Source organism: Thrips palmi, unplaced genomic scaffold, assembly GCF_012932325.1.
Source record: "Thrips palmi isolate BJ-2018 unplaced genomic scaffold, TpBJ-2018v1 HiC_scaffold_19, whole genome shotgun sequence".
Taxonomy (NCBI): Eukaryota; Metazoa; Arthropoda; class Insecta; order Thysanoptera; family Thripidae; genus Thrips; species Thrips palmi.
In genome coordinates this window covers 1,357,655-1,377,224 of record NW_023144628.1, presented here as the reverse complement: position 1 = coordinate 1,377,224, position 19,570 = coordinate 1,357,655, and the positions used below count along the sequence as shown (strand labels likewise).

At 59.9% G+C, this 19,570-nt stretch overlaps 1 protein-coding gene and 1 long non-coding RNA gene across 6 annotated transcripts in view; one reads left to right on the top strand and one right to left on the bottom strand.

The window, feature by feature from the left end:
* Positions 1-19,570, top strand: part of LOC117646475 — a 41,077-nt gene that overhangs the window by 7,129 nt on the left and 14,378 nt on the right. For all 4 annotated transcript variants that reach the window (XM_034387437.1, XM_034387436.1, XM_034387435.1 and 1 more), the window contains exon 2: positions 14,640-14,764. In XM_034387437.1, the coding sequence (XP_034243328.1) occupies positions 14,640-14,764 (125 nt within the window). The remainder of the gene's footprint in view (positions 1-14,639; positions 14,765-19,570) is intronic.
* On the bottom strand, positions 9,071-11,523 carry LOC117646478. Of its 2 annotated transcripts, none has more exons than XR_004587787.1 (5): positions 10,649-11,523; positions 10,321-10,467; positions 10,095-10,233; positions 9,262-9,359; positions 9,071-9,176 (listed from the first exon to the last, which is right to left on the bottom strand). It is a non-coding gene; the product is annotated as an uncharacterized LOC117646478 (long non-coding RNA). The 2 variants fall into 2 exon arrangements; XR_004587788.1 differs by having other exon boundaries at positions 10,321-10,464.

Sequence of the window (19,570 nt, the reverse complement as noted above, 5' to 3'; positions counted from 1 at the left end):
ATTGAATAAGTAGAGCGGACGCGGCTACGCGGCGCTCCCCTCGGCGAAGCCCGAAGCCCGACATGGTGCCGGCTCGCATCCTGCTCCTTGGGGTACTTGGGGGTCCTCGGGACGCGGCGTGGGAACCGCGCGGCCTGCCTGCGCACCCTGCGTGTGCCATTCATGGAGGGGCGGGGCGCGGCGGGGCGCGGTCGCCAAGTGATCCCGTTCGGTGCGATATTATCCGTGTGCATGTTCGCCGCCAATCGTGCGGCAACTCGTTTCTGTCGCGGCTCGGCTCGGCTCGGCGGTGACATCCGGTTCACACGGCCGGCCGACTTGGGCTTGCCAGCGACGCAGCGACGCAGGCAACGCCCTGCAAGCCGTCACGGGGATGATGGAGCCATCCTTCCGGGTCATGATCGGCCAGGACGACGACAAGGCCGTGGTGACCGTGCCGGCCGCGGCGCGCGCTTTCTCCGCGGGGCCCTCGATGGCCTGGCCGCGGCGCGGCGCGCATGTGCTGGAAAAGTTTGACTCCGTTCTGCGGCTCCGCCGGGCTGCGCCGGGCTGCGCGGACTGGAATGGATTTGCGGTGAGGCTGCGGACTGATTCCGGCGAGTCGCTCTGTCTCTGCCGCACTCGAGGGGCGGTCCGTAGGGGTGCGAGAGAGAGAAAAACGACCTTCGGAATGGCTCGGCCGGCTGCTGGACACGGCCGGGCCGCGTGGCGTGGCGGCGTGGCCTGGCGGTGCCTACCTATGGCATGGCGGCAGGCCGGGGGGGAGGTCCAGGAAGCGGTGCGGCGTGATGGCATGGCGCGCTGGGTTTCGTTAGCGCCGTCATAATGAAAACGGAGAGAGTGCGGCATGTGTGCGTGCGAGTACCCGCCTCGTGTGTGTGTGTGTGTGTGTGTGTGTGTGTCTGTGTGTGTGTGTGTGTCTGTGTGTGTGTGTGTGTGTCTGTGTGTGTGTGTGTGTGTCTGTGTCTGTGTGTGTGCGCGCCCGCGTGCGCGCCCGGGTCGCGATCGTGCGCTAATCGGCGAGCGCCTCGCGTGCCGTGTGTGCCTGCACGGCCTGCACCATCAGGAGCGCGGCTGTCTTTTTCTTCTCGTCCCGGCCGAATAACAATGATAGGAAAGGCAGCGGAGGAGAAAGCAGCCGGACACGACGCCGTCTTCGGGCGCCGCGGCCCCGGCCCGCAGTCCGAGTCCGCAGGGGTGGGCGCCCTTCGGGCCCTTCGGCTCGGTGGTTTTGCACAGTCTCATTAAAAAAGCTGCCTGCTTCCGCCTCGGCGACTGCAACTGCAGCGACTGCAGCGTCGCCAGACTTGCTCGTCTCCCCGCCGCCGCGCAGCACAGTGGATTTGCCCCAGAGGCGATAAAAATCCTAGACGCGTTTTGAGCTCTAGAGTCGCTGGATGAGACTCGAACCGAACGTGTGACCCCACCAATGGAATCCCCGTTCGGAGTGCAATCCATTAGTGGGGTCACACGATCGGTTCGAGTCCTGTTTAGCGCCTCTGGAGCTCAGAACGCGTCTAGAGTTTTGGCCGCCTGCGGTCCACTGTACATTTTGCCGACCTGCTTTTGCATTTGGCGTTGTGAAAAATGAATTCGGCGCGGCGCGCTGCGAGCGCCCCTCGTCTGCTGGCTCACTCTGAGCAGTGGCTTTGTCGCTCGGTCTCCCTCGCGTCGTGGGACGTTCCTCTGGAGTGTCGAAAGCGTTGCGCGGAAGGCGCCTCGCCGTCTGTCGGTTCGGCTCGGCCCGATGAAATTGAAATGATGGCTCTCTCTCTTGCTCAGAAAGGAAGGAGGTAAAAGTTTGAGGCCCGCGGAAGCCGCAGCGGGCCGCAGCGGGGCGGCTGCCGGGCGCCAATTGAGCCATTTGGCGGTGTGGTGTCACCACCGACCCGACCGCCACCGTTGACCCGATTTGGTTTGGATCGGGGGGCTTTTAATTAGCGGCCGTGCCTTGCCGTGCCGTGCCGTGCCGAACCGTGCCGTGCCGTGCCGCCAGGCCGGCTGGGAGACGCGGCACGGCACGGCACGGCACGGCGTCGCGGCTTGTCCTTGTATGGCGTGCGTGCGGACCGCGGGTCGCGTTGTCGCTGGTCCGGCCGCGCTGCCCGCCCCGCCCCGCCCCGCCCCGCCCCGCCCCGCCCCGCCCCGCCCCGCCCCGCCCCGCCCCGCCCCGCCCCACCCCGCCCCCCACCCCGCCCCCCGCGCCGCCCCCTCGCGGTGCATCGGCTGCAACGCTGCACCGTTTGGTTGTTCCCCGGTCGGGCTTTGGCCGGGTCCCTCCCGGGGTTACGCCCAGCGGCGCGCCCGGGTCTAGTTTATTAGGTTTTTGTTTTTTTTCGGGCGCGTCCCGCTGGCTGCCGCACTGTGATGCCAGCCGGGGGCCATCCTGGATGTTTCTCCACGCACGTTGAATTTTTTATCCAGGTCCGCTTGGCTCGGCCCAGAAGCTCTTCCCCCCCCCCCCCCTTTTCCCCCTCCCCTCGGGGCCTCATCTTTCTCGACTTGGACGTCCCTCCTCGTCTCGTCACGTTGTTTTCCTGCATTATTTCGTAGCGGGACTCAATGGAGGTGTCGTGGAAGGGGGAAGCGCGGACTGGGACGCTCTTGGGGGGCCCGGCGCGGCCTGGCGCGGCCCTGGGATGCCTTTCGGACGGACTGAGGAGGCGCACAGTGGGCCAGAAGACCGGTGGAGGCGACCTAAAGTCTAGACGCGTTTTGAGCTCCACAGTCGCTAAATGGGACTCGAACCGAACGTGTGAACCCATCAACGGATCGCTCTCCGAACGGGGAATCCATTGGTGGGGTCACACGCCTGGTTCGAGTCCTGCTTACCGACTCGGGAGCTCAGAACGCGTCCGGGATTTTGACCGCCTCCACCGGTCTTCTGGCCCACTGTGAAGCGCAGCGCGCAGCAGGCGCAGCCAGAGAAAGCCCATCGGCCAAGCACGCCGTCGCCAAGCACCGCGCCAAGCGCAGCGCAGAGCTGCAGACCGATCCCGAGAGTCGTTTTCGTCGCTCTGTCTCTCTCGCGCTCATGGGGCGTCCCGTTCAGGTGCGAGAGAGCGACAGAGTGGCGAAACGACTCCGCGCCGTCGTGGACGTGCATGCAGTCGTCGTCGGTGTGGGGGCGCTGCGACGCGCCGCGAGGATGACGAAGTGAAGATGCGTTGCGCCGTTGACGAGCGGGCGCGGGCGGCGCACAGTGGGCCAGGAGACCAGTGGAGGCGGCCAAAACTCTAGACGCGTTTTGAGCTCCAGAGTCGCTAAGCAGGCCTCGAACCGAACGCGTGACCCCACCAATGGACTCCTCGTCCGAAGAGCAATCCATTGGTGGGGTCACGCGTTCGGTTCGAGGCCCATTTAGCGACTCTAGAGCTCAAAACGCGTCTCGAATTTTGGCCGCCTCCGCCGGTTTCTGGCCCTCTGTGCGGCAGGCTGATTCCGAACAGGGCTTCGTCGCCCTGTCTCTCTCGCGCCCCCACGGCCACAGGCAGGGCCACTGGCCCGGCCACGGGACGCTTCACGAGTGCGACGGAGACAGCGGCGAAAGCACTCTGAATGAGCCGGCTGGGAGGCTGGAGGTTGCAGAACCGAAGCGGGCGTGCCTTTTAAGCGGCCCTAAAGCGAGCGGACGTTTGCGCTGCGCGGCCGCGCGGCCGCGTCCCTGTCTTGTCGCCGTTTTCTCCGGTGGCAGCCTCCAGCAGCCTCCGGCAGGCTCCAGCTTTGCTTTCCAGGACATTTATCTCGTCAAGTACACGCCGCCATGACGATCTGATGGCGGAGAGCCTTTCTTTCTGGAGCTGGAGCAGGCTGGAGCTGGAGGCCGGGGCTCCACAAAGCTGGGCCGCGGCTGGCCGATTCTGCTTTCGACGCTGTCTCCCTGTCTCCCTCGCTCCCCGACGGTCCGCCCCATGAGCGCGAGAGAGACAGTGCCGCGCATTGGGCGTCGCGCCCAAACACGCCCCTCTTTTTGTCGCGCCTTGTCGCGTCACGTGCGCCGGAGAAGCTTTTTTGTGTTTGCTCGCGTCTGTTTGAAGCCAGCCACAGCGAGCAGGGCGGGGTAGGGGCAGAGCTGGCTGCTGAAAATTAGCAGCCGCGCGATGTTGCTGCCTCGCTTCGCTTCCATCTTCGGGGTGGTGTCGGTTACGACGTTACGACACGTTGCAGCGTGGCGTGGCGTGGCGTGGCGTGGCGTGCCGTGGCGTGCCGTGCCGTGCCGTGCCGTGCCGTTTGCACGCCTGGCTGGGCGGGCGGGCGGTGCCGCGCGGCCTGCACTCGTTGGCGGGGAGCGGGCGGGGCGTCTAGCGTCTGGGGACGTGGGCGGCGGGCGGCGGCGGCGCTGGCTGGCGGCGCGGTCTGGGCGGCGTGCGCGTCCCGCCCACCGCGCCACGCTCAGCTGAGCCCGGCTGCCCGGCCGGCACGGCGGCACGGCCCATGTCGAGGTGCAGCCGGCCAGGCCGCCGGCAGCCAGCGTCGCCTTCTCGCCTCCGAGATCCTGCAGCCTGCACCGTGGCGACGTGGAGTGGCCAACCGCCAATGGGTTGAACCCCTTCCCCTTCGCAACATCTGTCCCCTATTTTCGCGACACTGCCTTCCTCCCGGCGCCCACGTGACGCCGACACCGCCACAAACCTGCAATGTTGACCAAGCGCCGTTGCACCGCGGAGCCTCCAATCGGGTGGACCGGTGGGGACCCGACGGGGGCCGCCTGGTCCGCCATGCCGTGCCGTCGTGCGTCGTCCACTCGATGCATGGCCCCGCCGACTATGTTGCGTCTAACGAGCTGCCGGACCGTTTGGCGAGCCAGCAGGCTGCTCGGCCCTGTCACTCTCGCACTCGTGGGCCTCCCCGCATGCGCGAGGGAGACGGAGCGACGAAGCGCGCGCACTCGGCCAGCCGTCTGATTCCGAGCACTGCTTTCGTCGCTCTGTCTCTCTCGCACTCATGGGGCGGTCCGTAGGGGTGCGAGAGAGACAGAGCGACGAAGCAGTGTTCGGAATCAGACGGCTGCGCGCTCACTCACGCGGCCCCGCCCCGCCGTGCGCCCCGCCGCCTGGACGCCGAAGCATCGCTCGGTCGCTCTGTCCCTGTCGCTCTCGCGGGGCGTGCCTAGGGGCGCGAGAGAGACAGGCACCCCTTTCCTTTCCTCGCTGAAAACGGCGAGACAAGTCCCATTGAGTGTGGGCCGGGAATGCGGCTGTGCACGGCTGTGCATCCCACTGCGCTGCCGCTGCTGCCGCCGCGCGCTGCACCGCTTGTTTGAAACTGGCGCCCGGCCAAATACCATTAAAATTGCAGGGCGTCCTCATTTTTCCTCCCTGCTTGCGAAGGGCCTGCCGGGCTACAGCGCTTTCGTCGCTCTGTCTCTCTCGCACCCCCGGGGGCTCGCCGCGTGAGTGCGAGAGAGACGGTGCGAAGAAAGCGCTGTCCTGAATGAGCCTTCTGGGCGCGGGGCGGCGCGGGCCCCGCGGGGCGCGGCGTGGACCTCATTCCGGCGTCAAAGGCGCGTCCAACTGCAGCGGTGGGGCGGCGGCGCAGCGCAAGGACACTGCTAAGAAAGGGCGAGAAAAAAGGCCGGATTCTCACTGGCCGGATATTGCGCCGCCGGAGGAGGCGCCGCTCGCTGCGTCTGTCTCTCTTGCACTCGCGGTGCGTCTCCTGGAGGTGCGAGAGAGGCTATGCGCTGGACCGCGGACCGGGTCCAGTATACCCTCCGAACCCGTTGCCTGGCTGGGCCTGGCTGGGCCTGGCTGGGCTGTCCGGTCGCTGACTCCCTGCCGGCCGCGCGGTTGGCGCAACGCGCCGCCACGCCGTGCCTGCCCGTGCCCACTGCACCGGCACTGGCGCCCGCCGCGTCCGCCACGCCGGCGTCGTTGTCCAGGTTGTCACGGCCTTCTTGTTCGTTGAGTTTGGGTGCCTCGGCGTGTGCCCGTCCGTCCGTCCGGCTGTCCGGCCCGTTAGTGCCGTGTTGCTGGCTGGACGCCGCCGACCCACATCGTGGGGTTCACATCGTGGGGGTCCACGTCGTGGGGGTCCACATCGTGGGGGTCCACATCGTGGGGGTCCACATCGTGGGGGGGTCCACATCGTGGGGGGGTCCACATCGTGGGGGGTCCACATCGTGGGGGTCCACATCGTGGGGGGTCCACATCGTGGGGGGTCCACATCGTGGGGGTCCACATCGTGGGGGGTCCACATCGTGGGGGGTCCACATCGTGGGGGTCCACATCGTGGGGGGTCCACATCGTGGGGGTCCACATCGTGGGGTCCACATCGTGGGGGTCCACATCGTGGGGGTCCACATCGTGGGGGGTCCACATCGTGGGGGGTCCACATCGTGGGGGTCCACATCGTGGGGGGTCCACGTCGTGGGGGCCCACGTCGTGGGGGCCCACATCGTGGACCTGCACTGCTCGGCGTACTTCCGCGCGGCGTTGGCGTGCCTCTCCCGGCCTGCACGCGGAAGCGGTGCCAGGCCCGCATGGCTGGAGGCTGGAGGACGGCTTCAAGCCGCGGGGCGCCGTGCTGGGTGGGCAGGCCCGTGGCGCCGGCGTGCTCGGCGGCGCGGCCTACCTCCCAGGCGGCCGGCCTCGCTGGGTGTCTACGTGTCAACGTGGAGGTCCGGCAGTGTCTGCGTGCGCCTGGGCGGCCTGGGCCGGCGGCGGTATTCGACCCGCGGCCGGGTTTGCGCGATGCAAATGGGCCTCGCGGTGGCCTTCGCATTTGTGGCTGCGAAGGCCAGGCGCGCGTTGCGTGGCGGTGTCCCGGCGTGTCGAGTCCGTCGAGTCGCGCTCGGCCGCGCGGCGCCGGCGTGTCGGGCACTGCGCGGCGCCGGCGTGTCGGGCACTGCGCGGCGCCGCCGCCGACGGCGTGGTGTCGCAGATCGCGATGCACAATGTGACGGCCGGCGCCGCGCGCGCCGCGGTCTGAAAGGGCCCGAAAGTGTCACCCTGTGTGCTTTCTGTCCTGCGCGGTGCGCCGCGGTGCGCGCGCCTGGAGAAAGTGCAGCAGGCCACGCTCGCTGTCCGCTGCATCGGCGTGGCGTGAGAGGCTGCCGGCCGCGAGGCGGCAATTGTTTCCGATCGTGATTATCCGGGAGGTGAGGTTGGCGCCGTGCTGCGCTGCGCTGCGCCGCGTCGTGCTCGCTGCTCGCGCCCTGCCGGCCGGCCGGCCTGCGGCTCTTCGTCCAGCACGGCGGCCTGGTTTCCTGTTTTCGCGGCCGGCCGCGGTGTCCGCTGCTTGATTTGGCGGTGCGGTAACGACCGCCGCGGCACGGTGGGGGCCTCGGCGAGGGCTGCCCTGCAGTGTGTCGCGGCGCCGCCACGCTCGCACTGCTCCGCTCGCCGCCGCCGTCGCCGTCGTTAAACTTGGCTTTCTCTCGCCCCGGCCACGGCGGCCAGGGCGGCCACCTCGCGGGTGCCTAGCTTGGCCTGCTTGGCCGTCCCGAGGTCAGGCTTTGACTGAGAACCTGCCGGTGTGTGTGTTGTTCAGGCCGGCTCCAGCGCTGCCGCTCGCCGCGCTCGCCGCGCTGGTGCTGGCCACCGAGGCCCTTGGCCTGGTTGGCGCCGTGTCGGCGCGGGTCGCACGCCCGGTTATTGATAGATTGAGCGGCCCGGCTCCCCGGGCTCAATTGCGCGCTGGCGGCGTCACTGGGAGGGGGGCAGTGGCCAGCAGCTGCGTGGCGGCAGTGGTGCGACAGCGGCTAGATGACTTTTCGGCGAACCTAACTCGGCGCCGCTCGGCGCGTTTCGTACTCAATTGAAACTTGGCGGTACCAATGGGTTCCTCTCCTTGGCGATGTCCTGTGTGAGTGCGACTCGAGTCCGGACCATGAGGGTTCTAGACGAGGCTCTAACACGGGTCCCTGCGTGCAGTGTCGTGCCGATGCCGATCGGGAGCGCGCTTGCTCTGCGGCGCTCGGCGCTTGATTTTAACGGCCCGCGGGGAAAGTCTACGATACGAGCAAATGAGAGCCCCGCCTCGTTGCGCCTGGCGGTGGCGAAGTGCCGCGTGCGGTACGCGGTGCGTACGTGAGTACCGACGGCGGCAGAGTGAGGATTACCAGCGGGTGGAAACTCCCTAGGTGGGGCTGGGACCGGGTCGGGATCGGTCCGCTCGGGGCGCCACGGCCAGCAGACGAACTTGTCGCCCCGCATATCGGTACCTTATTTTAAAGAAATGTACCCTAAATCGAAACATTTGGAGTCATATTCGGGTATCAAAATCAAGGTCATTGTCTAAAGAATGCATCTGAAGCATAGTTTTCTCTTTATAATCGAAATAGAAATAAGGGAGGTGATGAAAATGCGATGGCTCGGTCGCGGGAAACGCTACCACCAGATTTTGTAACACTTAGTTTTCAATGTTAGAGCCCTCGGAGGCCATACATGTAAGCGAGCCGATTTTTCCTTACAAAATTTCGCTCGGCGTAGGATACATTTCCTTTTGATTGGACTCACCTTGCAAGAAATATCCCACATAATAGTTGATGCGACGGAATGGCGTCTGCTTGTACTTCTCACTTCAACTCGATAAATAGAATACAAACCCCGGGTGGAAGGATCTGTAGTTTGCACTATAACAATATTCTACTGTTTTTTTGTGTTACTGACTCTAGTTAAAACTAACATATTAATTCAGTTAAAATAATGTTTAACTATTGCTGGAGTGCAAAAAGAGTGAAGCCCAAAGTACAGTTAAACTGTAGTAAAAGTACCAGTTATTTCGGACAACTATAGTTTTTGGCTACTATAGTTTTGGACAACTGCAGTTTACGGCAGTTCCCTTCTCAGTTCTCCCCTTGTTCTCACTGCAGTTCTAGTACAGTTTAAGTTGACTTTTAAGAATAATATCACTGTATTCAAAACTACTTTTCCAACTAAATTAAATTTCTAAATCCACCTGCATACTGCGCAACAGTAAATTTTGCAAAACTTCCAAGTTCTGCAAAATATACTGCTGCGCAGCCTGCAAGTGGATTTAGCAATTAAAATTAGTCACAAAAGTATTTTTGAACACTGTGATAAATGACATAAAATGTTGAAGCAAAGGTTTTCTTGAACAAACACTCTGGTGAATAACATACAATTTTTAATGAACAACAGAGCAGGCCATACAAAACATTCGAAACACAATTTTCTTCATAAATTACCCTTTTCAATTATGTAGTTGGTTATCTGCAATGAAACAAAAGCAAGGCATGGATAAGTTAATGCAAGTCTGGCAAACTGATTGGGAATTTGACACGGATTAATTACTCACCCAAAGTCAAGTCCAGTTTCATGGTGAAGAATGCCATTCTCAAGTCTCCAGCCAAGCAACATGCAATCTTATATTTGTCAGTGAGTGTGTTACAGCATCTGTTTGATATGGAAAAAGAAACAAATAAATAACTGGCAAAGAAAGGGAGAAGAAGTTCTGTATAACAAATATTTAGTCTTACAAATAAATTCATTCCACAGTTAACTACGTTTTCAAAATGAGGCTGTTGCCACTTGCCAAATCCAGTCGAATAGGCTGCAGATGTGCTAGTACCTGTCGTTTACTAAAAAAATAGATTTCGCTTAGAATAAGAACGGAAAAGGTTTATCTCTCCTTTGCTGTCTTTCACAACCCAGAATCTACAGACTAAGGCATTTTCACAGCACTGCAGTCATTACAAAATCATGAGCACATCTACCAATTATTTTATAAAATAGCTATGTAAAACTTCTTGTTGTTGGTAATATATTTTCATTAGTAAATTACCAGAGAAGTATTTTAATGATTGTGTAATTTCATAACTTCTACATCTGTCAACCAGAAGCGGAGAAAGAAAGTAAAGTCTAGTTTAACCAATTCCGTTCAAATAGTAAGCGCAAGATGTTTAATTTTATAAACGACAAATATTGGCACAATACAGTATCTTCGACTAAGTTTAAAGATAGCAGGTCTCTAAATTTTCAAATTGTAATCATTACTCTGGTCAACATTAAACAAACGTGCACAGAGGGGCCTCTCATAATGAAAACAATTCTCTTCACTAGGCCAGACCAGAAATAAAACTCCTGACACAGTTGAAGTTAAAAATTAAATGGAGATTCAAAAACACTCACCAAGCATCGGAAACGTTCAGCAGCCAACTCATGGTTACTCCAGGACAGATGTTAGAACACCAGTAGACAGATGTGAATGTGAAGCCACCCCTGGGCTGCTAAGTTGAAACCCGTAACTTGAACTTGAACGCCCAACATCCTACAAATTACAGAGAAAACTCAGATTACACAGAACCAAAGTTAAATTTTCAAAAAGCAGATCTTAATAAAAATTTGATTTGCATACTTATTGGTCCATAGGAATCCGTAAACAGTTCGAAGCATCATTGCAGTTGCTTGGAGTTCTGGGACAGTTGTGTACAGAGCAGGAGGTTAAGTCAGACCAGACCTGTCGCGTCGCTGCCGCCCGTCGCCGTCACGGTGAGCACGACTGCTGAAATAATGAACATTTGCGTCACTAAGAGAGTTTTTCTCTGTAAAACTAACAACGCACTCGCACTAATAACAAGAAGTATTGAGCTACAGAGAATGTGCTGAGAATACACACAGAACACTGGACGACTTTGCACTGGAACCACAACTGAAACTGATACAACTTCAAACCAAAAACCTACCTCCTCTGTGATAATAGCACTTCCAAATTGACATGGTAACCACCGTGATGTTTGCGGCCCAGACTTTTTCAGTAAACACTAAAACGTTTGGCTGACGACACGAACATGAAAGCTGAAGACGCCATCTTGGAGCGACTGCCGCTCGTCTCGGCCGGCGCCAGTGTCGCCGGGTGCTCCGAATCGCCGAGAGGGGCGCTGCAATCGCCAAAACGCGCCACGGGCTCCCCGAATCGCCAAAAATCGACGCAAAAATCGCCAATCTTATGGGCATTAACACTCGAATGTTTACAAGCCACAGCCAGAATCCCGCCACTCTAAGCTCACTTCGACAAATATCGCCACAAAAATCAGCGAGTCGACACAGTCATTTGTTTTCGGAACCGTAAAGTCCGACTCGTTCGGCTCCCGAGCGCGCCAATGTTCGGTTCGGTGTTCCCGAAGGTCCGTCGGAAACTGGAGCGACATGTGGATATGAGTTTAGCCACACAAAGGAACTCTTACCCATAAATTAAGATACAAGTATTAAAAAAATAAGTTTTTTTATATTTTATTTTACAATGACCTTACTTTATTTTCATACTTAGCTCATATTTTTCAGAAATTTAGATATTTGGACCCTTTTGTTGTCATACAGAACTGAAGATGAACTTCAGTGCAAGGTGTTCTTTAAGAATGTATCCCCGCATTGCTCTTTATTTACACTTTTTACTGACTCTTCACTACTTTCAGAACTACTTTCGAATCTGAACACATCAAATCAAAAGGGACTGCAGTAAAACTGTAGATTATTTTACAATTACGGAGTGCAGATCTTACTGTGATGACGCAAACAGTTAAATCTGTAGTTCTTAGTCACTTTTGGCTGCAGTTTCCGGACTACAGTTTTGTACTACAGTTCAAACTACAGTCCAACTACAGATCCTTCCACCCGGGACCACTCGAATCAAAGCTGCATATCTGGCCTAATGCACGGCAAATTTAATGTAGATTCATTTTGCACACGCGGCTTTGGGAAATAAGGTCGGATTTCTTTACATTAAGTGGATTAAAAACACCAGACGCAAAGAGGCTGAAATGACCACTTTTACGGTCTCTACTAATGTGAGAAATCCGACCCGTTTAGACACACGCGAGTTCTTGAGAACAAATCTTCAAACATGCCGTCGTGCATTTTGTTTAAAGGTTTTTGCACGAAACTAACCTCAAATTATACAATATGAATTCTAAAATACTGCAGCGTCAAACACCGTTGAAAGCGTCATCGGCCCGTGTCGTCTGGACCGGAGGACGGGACAGACTATGGCAAATTCACCGCTCGGCACAGTTTTGTTTCCATTTTGTGACAGTTGCACCTGCTGACATGTTGGCAGCTCGGGTAGCGTGTGTTGCTTTCATTGACTTCCACACTAACCTCCTGAGGAGAATCCATGCTCTCAAAATAAACCAAATCGTGGAACTGTGAAAAGTAAACAAACCTGTGCCGAGCGGTGAATTTGCCATAGTCTGTCCCGTCCTCCGGTCCAGACGACACGGGCCGATGACGCTTTCAACGGTGTTTGACGCTGCAGTATTTTAGAATTCATATTGTATAATTTGAGGTTAGTTTCGTGCAAAAACCTTTAAACAAAATGCACGACGGCATGTTTGAAGATTTGTTCTCAAGAACTCGCGTGTGTCTAAACGGGTCGGATTTCTCACATTAGTAGAGACCGTAAAAGTGGTCATTTCAGCCTCTTTGCGTCTGGTGTTTTTAATCCACTTAATGTAAAGAAATCCGACCTTATTTCCCAAAGCCGCGTGTGCAAAATGAATCTACATTAAATTTGCCGTGCATTAGGCCAGATATGCAGCTTTGATTCGAGTGGTTTGTATTCTATTTACCGAGTTGAAGTGAGAAGTACAAGCAGACGCCATTCCGTCGCATCAACTATTATGTGGGATATTTCTTGCAAGGTGAGTCCAATCAAAAGGAAATGTATCCTACGCCGAGCGAAATTTTGTAAGGAAAAATCGGCTCGCTTACATGTATGGCCTCCGAGGGCTCTAACATTGAAAACTAAGTGTTACAAAATCTGGTGGTAGCGTTTCCCGCGACCGAGCCATCGCATTTTCATCACCTCCCTTATTTCTATTTCGATTATAAAGAGAAAACTATGCTTCAGATGCATTCTTTAGACAATGACCTTGATTTTGATACCCGAATATGACTCCAAATGTTTCGATTTAGGGTACATTTCTTTAAAATAAGGTACCGATGCGGGGCGACAAGTTCGTCTGCTGGCCGTGGCGCCCCGAGCGGATCGATCCCGACCCGGTCCCAGCCCCACCTAGGGAGTTTCCACCCGCTGGGATTACGCGAGCCGCGCATTGACTCATGCCCGGCGCTGCGGCGCTGCATTCGCATCGGCGATAATTGCCGAGTAGCTCATTAAAGAGCGCGCGCGCGCGCGCGCGTGTGTGTGTGCGTGTGTGTGTGCGTGTGCGTGTGCGTGAGCCGCCATTGAGGAGCAGGCTTACGATGCGGCGTGCCCTGCTGGTGGCGATGACGTCATGTTGTTGTTTTTGTTGTTGTCGTTCTTCTCTCCTGGCTGCAGTCTGTGCTTTGCGTGCGCACGTGTGTTGCTTACGCGCCGCGCGCGTCTTTTGAATCTCTAAAGCGAGGCGAGCCGGGTTGTGTGCCGGGAGGAGGAGAGGAGAGTTATGGTCGTTGCGAGTGTGAGTGTGTGAGAGAGAGAGTCGATGATAGTGACTCACTCGCGGTGTCGTTACGCAAGGATGTGCACCCATGCAGGCTGCGAGCTCGGTAAGGCTGCACTCACTCGCCCATCGACACTCCGTGGCAAAGGCGGCGGGGCGGGGCGGTGCCTGCGGTGTACCGGCCGGCCGCTTGGCCGGGGACGCCGAAGTGCTATTTATTAATGGCGTGACTGTGTGCGCGGTGCGGCGTGGCGTGGCGGCCGTGCACTTTCACACCGCCGCTCGCATGCACGCTCTGCCTGCTCTGCCTATTGCTCTGGCTGCACCGTTATGGCCGTTTTGTTGGCGGGTCGTCGCGTCGTCGGGGAGGTGTGCACAGTGGGCCAGAGGACCGGTGGAGGCGGCCTAAACTCTAGACGCGTTTTGGGCCCCAGCGTCGCGAAATGGGACTGGAACCGAACGTGTGACCCCACCAACGGATTGCTCTCCGAACGAGGAATCCATTGGTGGGGTCACGCGTCCGATTCAAGTCCTGTGTGGTGGGCGGCAGGCTTCGGGCGTGCGCCGGGCCAGGGCGGTGCCTCCGGGCGGTTAGTGAGGGTCGCCGACGAACATGCCGCGGACCCAACGCACGGCGGTACCGATTGACTGTCCTTCGGGCGAGGACTCCGTCGCGTGGCGCCCGAGCGCCAGAGCCTTGTCCCGAGTTGAGGGATCTCCTGCCGCTGGCCCGCCGAGTGGCGTCGCCGAGTGGCGTCGCGGAGTCCACGACGCCGAGCCGCCTGGCCGCGCCGCCGCGCATGTTGGTCAAGGCGGACGTCGCGGACGTGAGTCACCGCCCGCCGGCACCGCGGCACCGCCAGACGTCGCGGCGGGGCGGGGCGGGGCGGGGCTCGGCGCGGTGAGTAAGAGGATGCTGGCTTCCTCTCTGGCGCCGACGACGACGACGGACGACGTCGACGGGCCACCCAAACACACAACGCGCGGGGGGCTGTTGAACTCCGCGCCGGCTGGTTCCGAACACCGCTCTGTTTCTCTCTCGCGCCCCGACGGCACGTCCCACCAGTGCGTGCTGCCTCGTGGAGCGGGGCGGCGGATCACGTGTGGTCTAGCCCTTAATGGTAATGGCAATGGAGCGCCGTGCGGGTGGGCAGTCCCGCCGAACCGCGCGGTGTGGCGGTGCTGCCCGCCCGCCGGTTGACAGGCGCTCGCCGACGATCATTTTTTCAGGACTGCCTTCTTTTTCCTCCTGGCCGGTCACGTGGTTTTTGAACGCGCTCGCTTTGTGTTGCAGGTGGACTATGGAGTGCGGGCGTGGCGTCGCCGCTCACGCCCATCGCCCTGGGCGCGGCCACGCTGCTGGCGGCGGGGGTGCTGCTGCTGGGCTGCGTGTGCTGCCGGCAGCAGAAGGGCTTCCAGGTACGGACTCGACTCGACTCGGCACTGCCTGCGGCTACCCGCGGCGCCCTGTCGTGGTTTCCTTGCACACGTCAAACAAAAAGTTTTAAAAAAAGTTAAAAAAAGTTGAAAAAAAAGTTCAAAAAAGTTGAAAAAAAAATATAAAGTAAATGGAAATTTGACATTGAAAATAGAACTCGACGTCTCTGTGCCATTCTCTCTGGACCGGGAAAGTGAAGGGCCGATCCCTGTCGTTCACTCTGTGTTTGGGGGAAAGTGGTAATGTTTTTCTTTTAATCTTTTTCTTTCTTCTTTTTTTTTGCCCGTGGGGGTTGAGGGCCGAGGTGCCGCTGTGCGCGCGCCGCGGCGCCGACAAGCCAAGCGTGTCCTTTTCTTTGGCGCAAGGTCACACGCCGCCACGCCATCGCTAGACAGGCTGTCTGTCTGTCTGTCTGTCTGTCTGTCTGTCTGTCTGTCTGTCTGTCTGTCTGTCTGTCTGTCTGTCTGTCTGTCTGTCTGTCTGTCTGTCTGTCTGTCTGTCTGTCTGTCTGTCCGTCTGTCGGCGTGGCGTGCGCGCGGGCCTTCCGCCGCGGGCCTTGTGCGGGGAATGACGGGTATTTCGCCGGCAGCCACTTGTCGATGTTGGCTGGCGCCAATTATTGGGATGGCCCGGTGGAGGGGGAGGGGAAGGCCCGCGCTCGCGGCTCCAGGATGCCGGCCTGGCGGGCCGCGAGAGGGATTGGCCCGGACTAGCGCCGCGCCTCGGACCCGTTTTCGCTGGTTCGACTTTCCGACGCCGCCGCCGCCTTGCCTGCAGCCGGCTGCTGAATTGCCGGCGTCAAAACGCGAAAACCGCGGCGCGGCCTCGGCGTGCTGCTCATCGACTCCGCCGTGCCGCCGCGGTGGTGGCGCCGGTTGGCTTCCGCGAGGCCTTCGTCGTCGTCGCGGCGCCTTGGCGTTGAACGGGGCCGTGGCGGGCCTGGGAAACCGGCGGGCGGGCACCGCGACCGCGCTCCTCTCGGCGACCCCCCTGCTGCTGGCAGCGTGCTGGCAGCGCGACGCGAGGCTGGCCGCGTGGGAGGGGGCGCACACTGTAGACGCGGCCACGCGGCGGCGTGGATGTACCCGGCGTAGTGGCGGTGACTCACAAGCGCACTCACGCGGTGCATCCTCCTCCGCGCACCGATTCCGAGAGTCGTTTTCGTCGCTCTCTGTCTCTCTCTCTCTCTCTCTCTCTCTCTCTCTCTCTCTCTCGCACTCGTGGAGCGACCACTATAGGAGCGAGGGAGACGGCGCGACGAAGACGACTCTCGGAATGGATTCTGCCGCGGCGGTCGGCGGCGGCCCGTCGCACAGTGGGCCAGAAGACCGGTGGAGGCGGCCAAAACTCCGGACGCGTTTTGAGCTCCACAGTCGCTAAACAGGACCGAAACGGAACGTGTGACCCCACCAATGGATTCCTCGTTCGGAGAGCAATGTGTTGGTTGGGTCATTCGTTCGGTTCGAGTCCCATTTAGCGACGCTGGAGCTCAAAACGCGTCTCGAATTTGGGCCGCCGCCACCGGTCTTCTGGCAAATCCACTGTGCGTCGGCTGCCCTCCGAAGAATGAGGGATGTCCGACAGAACGCCAAGGCTCGCCAAGGCGCCAACCGCGTTGTCTCGTTCCGCTTCCGCTTTCCCAGGCTGCCTCGTTTTCTCCTTTGTGCCAACACAGACAGGCTCCCCGTCTCTCTCGCACTCTCGGGGCGCGCCGGCGTGCCGCGGCGGTGCGAGAGAGAGCACTGCTGTTCGTCCAGCGTGGCGGCGAGCGCGGCCTGCATGGGCACGTCGGGCACGTATGGCGACGTGAGAAACGGCCGACTAGTCAGCCCATTGGTTGTGGCGTCGAACCCGACCCGACCCGACAGGCCTGCCGCTGTCGTCGCCCTCGCCCTGCCGCGCCGCCCGCGCTGCCGGTGGTCCGCCAGTCGACGCCCAGGCCTTTGTTGATGTGCCCCGCGAGCGTCGGCCGCCCGTTCGGCACGGACAGGCGGTCGTGGGAGCAGTAGGCGAGCGATTCGGTAGTCATTCCGCACCTCTGTCTCTACCGCACTCGTGGGGCGCTCTGTGACAGACGGAGCGACTCACGCCGCACTGTGGGCCAGAAGACCGGTGGAGGCGGCCAAACCTCTGGATGCGTTTCGAGCTCCAGAGTCACTAAAAATGGGACTCGAACCGAACTTGTGACCCCACCTATGGATTGCTCTTCGAACGAGGAATCCATTGGTGGGGCCACACGCTCGGTTCGAGTCCCATTTAGCGACTCTAGAGCTCAAAACGCGTCTAGGATTTTGGCCGCTCCACTGGTCCTCTGAACCGCACGGCCCCGCTGCTCCTTCTCAGTCGAGGGGGAAATCACTCGCGTAATAGTCGGGTCACCCATTCCTACTATTACGCGTAATAGTAATAGCGTAATAGCCAAGTTTTTAAAAATTTTCCCTATTTAGAGTCTGATTTTAGCCTAAATCTGGATATTTTCGAGCGTAATAAGCCTTCTGTAATAGCGTAATTGAACGTAATAGGGAGTAGTCGGGTCACAGTTTTTAAGAGTGATTTCCCCCTCGTTCTCAGTGCTCCGTATTCGCAGCGCTGCTTGCCGCGTTGACCGCCGTTGCACTGGCCGACCCTTTGCCGTGCGTGCGGTTCAATTTTTCATAGCGGCCCTTTCTCCCCCGTGGCGTGGAATGCCAGCTCCGCCCATGTGTGTGTGTGTGTGTGTGTGTGTGTAGCGGCGCGCTGGGGGAAGTCCTGCTAGCGGCGTGGCCCGCACTGCGATGTGTGGCATGCGGCAGGATGTGCCTGCCCGCTGGTCTTGCTCCGCCTCTCTCGCTCTCGTGGGCCGTCCCGACGCCGTCCCGACGCCGTCCCGACGCCGTCCCGACGCGTCCCGTTGGGGTGCCAGTGAGACAGGGCTGGTCCGGGCTGGGCTGGGCTTCCCCGGCTTGTTCACGGCCTGCGCAGTGCGCGCTGCCTGCTCTGGTGGCGCCTGCCGGCCGGGGCGGAGCGTGTGGTGCCACTACACTGCGGAGGCGCCACGGCGTTGCGTAAGAGCAGCGGCAGGCCGGCGGTCACGCGGCCATTCGTCGCCGGTTCGTTCATCCATCTTTCTATTGGTCGGTTTGGCGGTCCCCATTCACTGGCGCGCGTTAGTTTGAACGGCCCGCCGCTGCGCCGCTCGGGGCTTCCTCGCCTCCACGGTGCGATTGTACCGGAAAGGGCGCCGCCTCGGCACCGCCGCGCCGTTTGGCCGTTGTCCTCCCCCCGCCGAAGTCGTGCCCTGCCCTTCATTTCCTTTCTCTTTCTCTCCCTTTCTTTCCCCGTCTTTTCGCGCGAACAGCACACCCTCACGCGCGGCCTGCCTGGCTGGCAGCCTGCTCAGTGCAGAGCAACGCCACCGAAACAGTGTGTTCTGCGTCGCTCCGTCTCTCTCGCGGGGCGTCGCGTCGGGGTGCGAGAGAGACGGTCCCGCGTTCATTAGGGGCCCCGGGTTAATTGGGACATTGTGCCAGAGGCGGTGGCGCCAGCACGGCCCTGGCTGGCCCCGTGACATTTGCACCGGCCTGCACGGTGCACCGGGGCGGAGGCGGACTAGGGTGGATCCAGGAGGGGGTCGCAAAAGTTACCTGCCTACAGGGGCAAAATACACCTTCGGTGTTCCCCACCCCCCACCCATGTCCACGGGTACCTGGGAGTGAAGTCGCCGAGTCGCGTGACGCCGTGTGACGGCGGACGTGCCAGTGACGAGTCAGTGACGCGCTTGCAGTGCGACGGGCACGACGTGACGCGCGGGCTGCCGACTGATTCCGTCCGAGAGCCGTTTTCGTCGCGCTATCTCTCTCGCACTCGTGGGGCGTCCCCTATTGGTGCGAGAGAGACGGAGCGACGAAAACGACCCTCGGAATGAGTCCGCTGCTGGGCGTGACTTGGGCGTGACTGTCATCCCGTCCTTCTTTTTCCCACGCCGGTTTGCTTTGCTTTCCCTCCCTCCGGAAGGCCTGCCTGGACTGGCAGCGCGCCGTGTTGTCTGGCCGAAGTGTCTGCAGTCCGCGGACTCGGCATTCATTTGCAATTATTTATTAACTAATGACGAGGTGGCCGCGTAATTAGTGGCGTCGGGAACGCGGCGTGGGTGCCGCTGTCTCTCCCTGTCTCTCTGGCACTCGCGGGGCGTAGCCTATGGCGTTGCCGCGTGCCGCGGGCGTGTGAGAGAGACAGCGCGATGTCCGCGCTGAAGCTGAAAGCGACTTTGCAGACGGACTTTGGCGCGACGCGACGCGTCCGCTGCTCGCTCGCGTGGCGGTCCGCGGCTCGCGTGTGTCTCGCGCGTTGGCGCGCGGGGGCATCGTTGACACGGTCGCCGCCGCGACGCGTCGAGATGTCTGCCGGCGACACCGCGCTGGTGTGGGTCCAACAAGGGTCCCCGGAAGGGAGGGGGAGGGGAGGGGGAGCGCGCAAACTTGGTAGTTGGATCCTCTGTCTCTGTGGGGAGAGAGAGAGAGAGAGAGATGCGTGGGCCACTCCTTTGTCTCTGTAGGGGAGAGAGAGAGAGAGAGAGAGAGAGAGAGAGAGAGAGATGGGGGCACTCCTCTTCTCTCCCACGGCCGATTGCAATTAACGATCGCGGCGTGGCTGTGGCGCGGTGGCGCGCGCGGGCGGTGGTGCCAGTAGTAGTCTGATTTCGCCCCGGAAGTGCGAGAGAGAGAGAGCGAGCACTGTCTGGAATCGGACCCAAGTGCACGGACTGGCTGCGGTGTGGCTGGCTCGGCCCTCGTCCAGGCCCTTGCGGC